The sequence below is a fragment of the Leiobunum rupestre genome, chromosome 6 (genome assembly GCF_980474605.1).
Source record: "Leiobunum rupestre chromosome 6, qqLeiRupe1.1.hap1, whole genome shotgun sequence".
NCBI lineage: Eukaryota > Metazoa > Arthropoda > Arachnida > Opiliones > Sclerosomatidae > Leiobunum > Leiobunum rupestre.
The window spans coordinates 26,761,547-26,770,820 of NC_143389.1; the positions used below are offsets into that span (position 1 = coordinate 26,761,547).

At 40.1% G+C, this 9,274-nt stretch overlaps 1 protein-coding gene across 1 annotated transcript; it reads right to left on the minus strand.

The window, feature by feature from the left end:
* Positions 1-309: 309 nt before the first annotated feature.
* On the minus strand, positions 310-1,104 carry LOC149940535 (uncharacterized). Its single transcript, XM_090179292.1, has one exon. The coding sequence runs from the start codon at positions 1,102-1,104 to the stop codon at positions 310-312; it is 795 nt and encodes a 264-aa protein (XP_090035418.1).
* Positions 1,105-9,274: the final 8,170 nt, after the last annotated feature.

Below are 9,274 nucleotides of genomic sequence, written 5' to 3' on the forward strand. Positions count from 1 at the left end.
CCGAGTTATGTCGAAACCGCTCCTTGCAACTGTGACATTAGTTCTATTCCAAATCGAGAAAATAGGCGTGTCAATGCCCCCTTACATTGTAAGAAATTAATATTGAAGTCGCCCAGCACTACTGTAGAAATGTGGGACAAATATTTTCCTAACAATAAGGTTTCTAAATCTTCTACGACTAGACGCAAACTAGCGGCTGGAGACTTGTAGAGCAATACCAGTATTAATAACAGGTTGTAAAGTGAGCATTGGCAAAATTAACTGTGTTTCTACCTTGTCCGTTGCTACGGGTGGATTTGGAGGTATAAATTATCCATCGATGTATATTCCGCTGGCAGTTCTTGCCCTACTACAAGCAACGTACAATTTAGACCTAGGCATTCGCCGGTTTTCATTCAGATGGACAACTACCACTGAATACGTATCCCCTTGTGATTTGTGAATTGTAATTGCTTCTGAATCTTTCAAGGGGAATTGCTTGCGTGTTACCGAAACATTTTTTTGACCATGGCGTCGTGTAAATGATCTCTCAATTTTTCCAATCGGAGTCCATAAATCATCGAGTCCGTTTAAATTAATTACACCTTGATTTCTTTTACGTGTTTGAATTCCAACTTTGGTATCATCAAATTCGATCCAAGCTATTTTGGGAACTTTAACACCCTTTTGTGTCCATCCATATATAATCCTGCGAAGACGTCCCGTAGCACCATTTACAAGACCATCTTCGGTGTTTATGTTGTTAGTCACCATGTATCTCCCTCCGAGTGTAAGAGTAAGCGTTCTTTGAAGTCCATACGTCTCGGACGCTTTAAGGTGTTGAGTTTTTTCTAAGACTATTTTTTTAATAGAATTCAAAACATCGCCAGTCGCTCTATCATAAGCGAAACTTGAACACGTTTCCCCCGGTAGCTGCGTTAGTCTAAATTCGTTGTACTCGTCCACTTTTGCGTTGGTTTCAAATAGATGAATGGCGTCAACAGGCGGTGTAAGAGCTCGGGATATTTGACGGCTTTGGAACAGCGCAACGTCGTCCTGAGTCATTGGGCTAACAGACATTCTATTCAGTGCCAAAGCGAAAGGTTGGTCGTCTTTTCGTCTCATTATCTCGGTTAACTCGAAATATTTAAATTCTTCCCACAACGGGCTGTCGATGAATCCAGCGTATGGGTTGTCTTTCCGTCTCTAACAGTCAAACACGAAATTTCCACCGACGGGAGGTAATTGGTGAAAGTCTCTGACAACAATAACAGAGAGACCTCCAAATGATTTTCTAGAACCAATTATTTCTTGGGCCCTCGAATGAACTTGATTAAAGATTTTAACGCTAGCCATAGATATTTCATCGATAATTATTAGCTTCAAATCTTTGTACGCAATTTGCATTTTGTTCAGTGTTTCCGATTCTAAACGTGCCAAGCCGCCACTTAATTGATTCACAGGGAGAGCAAAGCTACCGTTCGATGTTGAAAGCGGCTTTCCCAGTGAAGGCAGCTTTCAAAACAATTACAGCGGAATTATTGGTTCCTGGTTGTTTATGGAAATACTTCGATACTCCTTCATAAATAGTTTTAATTAGGACACTTTTCCGAACTCCTGCCCCACCAGATACAAAAAGTCTCAAAGGTTCGAAAGAATCGTTTTTGAAATGTCCTAGGACGTAATAAAAAATTTCCCTTTGTTTAGTATTCAAAGTACGCAGTAGCTTAATATATTCGTCGCTCCCATGAGCATAACAGTTCGTACTATACTGTGGTCTACTTGCTTGCCGTCGTTAAGGTCACGTGATATATCAGCGCGACTATACTCGACGAATTCAGTCGCAATATCGTTGTCGTCGACTGTGGACGTTCGATCTCTGGCGTCGATATGTTCGAACATCGGCTGGGTGTTTTGTATATCAACAGTGAGTTGATTTTCGTGGAAGTCGGCGAGTGCTTGTTCGATTTCTTTTTCTTCTGACTCATGTACAAACTCCTTCCGCTTTCCTGATATGACCGCGAGATTTTCGTCATAGAGGTATTTTAAATTTTTCTCATTAATATCCACATTTTCGTTTCTCCAAGGGTAATGTAAAAACAGCTGTTCCCTGTAAAAATTTTCGGCGTCTTTTTCTAGTTTAAACTTTCGAAACCTAATAATCTTGGCCCTCTTTCTTTTTCGGACCTTTCAAAGGTACCCAAACAGTCGGTTGAGTTTCTGGTTGGCTATCAGCTTCTATGTCTTCGTCTTCACCGTCTTTTGTGATTTCACAAGTAGTTGATCCTTTTCTTTTCTTAAACTCGTAACATGCAGCAAATTCAGTCAAAGAAACGTTTTCCATATTATCAGGTCTTGAAGGATATCTATCGATTAAAGACTCTGCAAAGATATCTGTGCTGTCTTCGGGTAGCTCTTCGAGTTCTTTAGGATTTTTCAATATATGAACCCTTTCTTTGGGTGGATTTGAGTTAAGGTAAACTGTTGCTTGGAATTAAAAACATGTTAATACAATAATACAATTATAAATATTTTCTTTTATTACCATGGTTGACTCAATTTAATACAATATTTTACATACCTCTGAATGTATTCTAATGAAACAGAAATATTCTCGGCATTGTGTGGTTACTTGACTAACTAAAATCCTTTACTTATCCCTGACGTTTTACAAAATTATTAACATCCTTGTTATCCGTGACCTTTCTTCCTATTTAAAAGATCCCTGGTTTATCCAGGTTTCCAGGTTCTGTACAAACCCGTATTAAAGCTAAAAGTGTATTGTTTGTAAATTAACTTCAGAAGTACAACTTTGCATGAAAAATCATTTGGTGAAATTATACAAAATTGGAAAGCTATTCAATATATTTTTTAATAATGTTTTTTTCTAACATCGAAATTTTTAAGTTTATGCTACCTTGATAATATCTACCACACCCGTGTGGTGTTCTTCAAGCTAACAGAGTCCCAACTAGCCAGAAAAATATATTTTTTCACCCAACTCCCAAAAAAAAATATCCACCACACCAGTGTGGTATACTTCCACTCTGGCACTTTAGTCAGAAAAAATTATACAAAAAACTACCAAAAACAATAATATCCACTACACCTGTGTGGTATACTTAAAACTAACATAGTCACTACTTCAACTCTGGCACTTTAGCCAGGAAAATATAATTTATTCACTCAACTCCTAAAAAAATGTAATACCCACGACACCTGTGTGGTGTACTTAAAACTACAATAGTCAACTCACTACTTCCACTTTAGCCAGATCAATTATTTAATTTACCCAACTACCAAAAAAATTAATATCACCTGTGTGGTGTACTTATAATTTGTTAACACAACTCCCAATAAAACAAAACCAAATCCACTACTTCCTACCACCACTCTGGTACCGTAGCCATTTTTCAACCAAATTATAAGTATATATAACTAAAGAACCTGACGTTTAGTTTCTTTAATAATATGAACTTACTGGACACGAAAAATTGTTAGAGAAATTAAAGTGGAAACAAGAGAATAAATAATTTAATAAAAATTTATTTTGGCTACAATAGTATGACCACGAATTGTAGTAAGTAAACAAATTGTTGGTAATTTTAATAAAATATTTACCCTCTTGTTACCTAAATGATAGATTTTAGATACTGTTGGCGAAAAAGTTCGAATTTACTTTTTAGGATCTAAGATTAAGGAAATCTGACCTTATATAATAATAGGCCTTAGCTAAAATTACTTACCACGACCTCAGTTTTACCAGTTACAACTGTCCGCAGAACACTTTGTTTAGAGTGCAGTCTTCCTAAATTAGAGTAAAATTAATGAAATATAAAAAACGTATTTCAAAATAAAATTATAACTACCTCAATTTTAAATAGCCACACAGAACAGAAAATTCCAACGTGTTACATGACTGTTTCAATTCCATACTTTCAGTGTTACCAATGTTTCAGGACCAAATTTTCACGACTGGCAGTGTTGCCAGGTCAAGAAAATTAAATTAACGTACTACGTCCAGAAAATTTAAACCTTCGCAACCATAGACATAATAAAGAAATAGACCCAAGATTCTACGGACGGTTAATACCTACTGCTGCCCTGACTGAGTATAAGGACTCCGAGAAACCGAGCTAACAGGTTTTCTCGAACACAGAATAGCGTGGAAAAAGAAGAGCCACTACCCATACGCGCAGATTTTACCACTCGGCCGGCTTAACAGGGTAAGGCAGTCCCGATTTCCTTAGTGACTAATCCAAAGCCCGAACGTCGGTGGTTCAAGGTCAACTATAATTACTTCAGCGCGGGAGGTGGGGGCGGGGGGGGGGGGGCACGTCGGTGGTGCCTCGCTTTCTCTGCCTATAGGATAGTCGAACCACCACCACTGACAAAGCGAAAGGCAGTCCCGGTTTCTCTCTGTCCCGTGCCGACTTTGTCTTCGCCCGATTCGCCCCCCGCCTTTGGTACTCTTCCTGACTAAGCAAAAACACAAAAAAGGCTATAGTTGAGCCACTAACAAAGCGAAAGGCAGCAGCTTCTCTCTTCGCCGCCCCGCTTTTGGCTTAATGACAGACTAAGCAAACATTCCAGAAAGCTCGGACGTATGACCAACGTACCAAGCGCTCCTTATATTATAGATGAGGTTCAATAATTCCACCGTCCGCTGCAATACAAATCCGTGCGCGATGAAGCATATTTTGAAACGAAGCACGGACCACCTCGGGAGTTACTACGCTGCGATGATTCTCTGCCGTAGATCTTCGTTAGTGACAGGCGTTTTATACACTTCCTCCTTGACGAATCCCCACAGGAAAAACTCCGGCGGTGCGAAATCTGGGGACCTCTGAGGCCATCGTACTGGACCGTTCTTGCCTATCCATCGACTAGGTAACTCGTTGTTACGGTACTGCACGACGTGTCTTTCTTGGTGGGCAGGTGCACCGTCATGCTGGAACCAAAGGCATGGGACGTCGACTAATGGCACATCTTCCAACTCGTCTGCGACTTCATTTTGTAGAAAGGCCAGGTAGTTCTGCCCATTGAGTCGACGCGGAAGCAAAAATGGCCCAATAACGCGATCTCCGCGAAGACCAGCCCAGACGTTTAAACGGAATTGTACCTGATTGTGGTGAGGAAATCCCCCAGTGCGGACTTTCATCACTCCACATGTGGTTATTTTGGCTGTTAAACGGGCCGTCTCTCCCAAAGGAGCACTCGTCGGACACAAGAATCAAACGGAGGAAATATTCGTTTCCGTCGGTAATAGTACACAACCAGTTACTGAAATCCAGCCGAAGTCGCTGATCACCATCGTAAAGTGCTTGGTGGAGCGTGGCACGAAATGGGTGATAGTTATGACGAGCAAGGACACTCCAAACGTAGTACTTTGACAAGTCCAAATCAGAGCAGGCTATTCTTATGCTTGCTCGAGGATAGGCGACAAAGTAGGCGATGACTGTCTCTTCCATGTTGATGTTGTCAGGGCCAGGTCCGCGGAATCTGTGATTCACGTTGCCTTCGTTTTCAAAGTCACGGACAGCACGGAGAACAGTGTGGTGATTTGGACGACTGTCAGGATACAACGGCTCTTAATGGGTTAGAGTGTGCAATAACTGGTGGCTTTACCGGGGAGTCGGGGTCTGGCTCTTGTAACCCATAAGGGCGGTGGCGCACTGGGAGATGTTAGCTCTGATCAAATGGTCCTATTTCCACCTCCGACTTCGGTCAGGTTTAAGCTGGATACTGAGCTTCGGCTCAGGCTAACGGAGAGGGTCCGTGCAAACTAGCCGCCTCGGCGGATTGGGTAGCCTGCTGTGGGGCGGCGGGCCTCCGTATGAGGGCACGGCGGTCCTGTTTCCCGGCCTTTTGGACTCACACCGGGATCTACGGTGCCAGCTGTGCCGGGTTACTTCGGCTGCTGTGTGCTCGTCGTTCCCCTTTAGGAGCTCTCTACAAAGGGTATGACTCTTTACCTACGTAGTTAGGGTGTCGGCTGAAGTTGCTATAGCATCCACTCTTAATCCCACTGCTGTGTGCGAAGTGGGGATTGGTCCACCCCTTGCTGCACCTTCTGCTGGGTTGAGTGGCTTGCGTCAAAGGTGCGACCATCAGTAGTAGGGTACTACTACCCATGCTGGATTTGTCACCTGTCCGGGCTAGGTGGACGCTGGCGTAGGGCACTATTATGATAGGCCTCCGGAAGTATGATCTCTGTTACTAGGTACACCGGGCTATAAATTATGACAAACTGTCAGGATACAACATTTGAAATAATCGACTCACTTCACGTGCATTTCGTTGACCATCTCCGTAGTATAATTCGACCATCCTGGACCGCTGTTCACAGGTATAATGAGGCATCTTTTTCTTTTACTGGAGTATGTTCAGAGAATGATTATAAAACGAAGCTGTGTCTCTTTAAATACTAAAATGGAGCCACACTTTAAGCGACAGAGTAGTGTAAAATAAAAAACACGTGGGAAACTCAGTTGGCATAAATTAGACGGTTTCGTGGACTTCTTGCCAAAAAAAAAAGACGAGTGAATTCTGGAATTCTACGTAAATTGCATTTTCTCTAGAAAATTATTTAATATGATTTGTCTTAAAAATAGTCCCTTTTTTATCTTGACAAACATACGACCATTTCCAATTAGATAGGTTTATCTAACTTTATTTTTCATGAGACGTAAACCTTTTTGGGTAATACCAACTTGTTTTTTTTCATGACGTATTATTTCAATGAAAAATTGTCCGTTTTTGACCAAACCAATTTCATTAAAGGTTTTCGAGTACCCTCTACGACTTGTTGATTGAAAGTTTTCGTCTACCACTTATCGTTCAAAAAATTAAAATTTCAAAACGGTGAAAAATTTCACGATTTTTCTGACAATTCCAAATGAAAAGGGTCCTCCCCGAGAGAGTATATCCTGATAGTTTCACATTTCTAGCAACTATAATTTTTGAGAAAAACGCCTGGGCCGATCAAATTAAGGCACCCTGTATACAAATGGTACAAATAGGGTTTGGAGTTTTTAATAGTGCAAGTACAATCAGGAGTCATCAATAGTTAAGATTTCCGAAGTGCTTCGTTACGTCAACTGTATTAATCTTCTAAATTATTTTTCTTTTGACACCTCAGTGGTCGCAGAGAAATCAAGGGGCCAAAGTAACGACGCCTGGGGGCTTAAACGGGTATCTAACTTCTTAGAGTTTTTCATACCCCATTCATGGATGTATCGTTCACATTTGACACCTCACTAGTCGCTGAGAAATCAAGGGGCCAAAGTAACGAGGCCTGGGGGCCGAAACGGGTACATGTATAACGCAGTGTCTAAAATTTGGGAATCGAAGTCGTCCATAAATAAAGTCGCAGTCTTGGGAGTAGGCGCTTACTTCAAGGCTGACAGGTAAGATGCGGGTAATTGCCATTCTGTGACGTTAAATGGATTTTATTAGGTCGCTCCCTCACCTAATTAATTACAGTGGATACAGGGATTTTTTTAAACATTTTCCTCATTGGACTGGTATAACAATGTAAATTTTACAGGTGTCCGTGAACGACTTCGGTAGGTTGACGCGGAATCTAAAGTGGGTCAACTTCCGTCAAAGAAAATAAAAATAGCCGAAAATTAGCACGTCAACATGACCAGAGGCCTACATTCTAAAGATTTATATAGCTAGAATCTCCTTGCTTGGAAGTGTATATTCTTTGGCTGACTAAACGCGTGTATCTTTCAAATGCTAGGCTGTTTTCGAAATATGGCAGTATGCTTCTCTTTTTTCTTGTTTAATTTTAACAAAATGTGGCACTAGTTTACGACGTTTTCTATACGTCGGTGAAAGAGGTCAAAGAGCCAACGAAGCCAAAAGTTCTCGCTGGCCCGGGAATTATATACCCTGGTTTCTTTAATAAAATTTTATATTATCAATTCTTGTGCCTCTTCTTTTAAAGTACTTGATTAGATCATGTTACCATGAGCCTTTAAGGTTTTTTATGTATGGAATTTAGCCTCTCGAGGTAGTAGGCGAAAAATAATATCTTTCTCAGATTTATTATACGGGAACGAGCCCAACTAAACTTTGAGGGCCCGTTCCAGAGACGTTTTCAAAAGTCTCGTTAAATAACGAGACTCGCGATTTAACGAGACCGATTTAACGAGACCCAAACTAGAGTTATAAAAACGCGTTCCAGAGACATTTTAACGAGACTTCGTAAACTCCCACTCTCGTTATTTCGCCTTTTTTTTAATAAGCTCCGCCCCGTCCGGAGCCAATAGAAACGGCGGAAAATATCGGCGGTAAGCGGGTCACTTCAATCGCTCAGTTAAGCCTTAGCGTTGTCTGTGATTTATTTCTTGTAAACAGCGGAAATTTTGCACTTCCGACTACGTAATCTCGGCTAGTTATCAGTTATTTTATTACATTTATTAAATTTTATTTATATATTTACAATTTTTGGTGGTTATTTACATTTGTTTTTATATAATATGGACATTTATTATTCATAAACGCGAAATGTATTTAAAAATGGGGTAAGCAAAGAAGCAGAGCAAAGGGCGAAGAAGTTTAACCCAGGTTGAATGAAAGGCAAAAGGAAGCAATTGTTGCTGGGCTTGAAGCTAGAATGGGTTTGGTCAACGGAGTTATGGGAGTAGTGAAAGCCTACAAAAACATAGTAAAAGCGTGGAAAGAAATGGCAAAAGAAGTGTTAGCCGTTGGTAGGGGGGACAAAAAGAACTCTCCTACAAATTAGAACAAAATGGTCCGACTTAAAAAACATCGTAAAGAAACTGGCCCAAGATATCATAAGGCTCAGAAAATCAACTGGAGATGAGCTGACACCACTTGAGAATAGAGTGGTGAAACTAATTGGCGAAACTATGATTCGTGGTATAGCAGGTGTTGGAAATCTCATTGGTACTACAGCAATGAAGAAACAAGTACATTAAACTCTACTTCATTTACTTAAAATATAAAATTTTAATTGTTAAATATACATTACAATTTGAAACAATAGATATAAAATTCTGGTTACCATACTCAACTCTTTTGTTCGGGCTGAAAAAGAAATTTCATTTGGATATTTTTCAAAGGTGGTTATCACCTTCCGGTAATTTTTTACCCATAAAAGTAGTTAGGGGCTCAATAAATATTTCATTAAGTATATTTGGCAGTTTTTATCATCGGGTATCAGGTCAAAAGGGATATGTGTTCCGCTTTCTCTTTAAATAATAGCTACAATAATAAATAAATACTTCTATTTTAAGAATTGAAATAATTTTTATTTTTATAA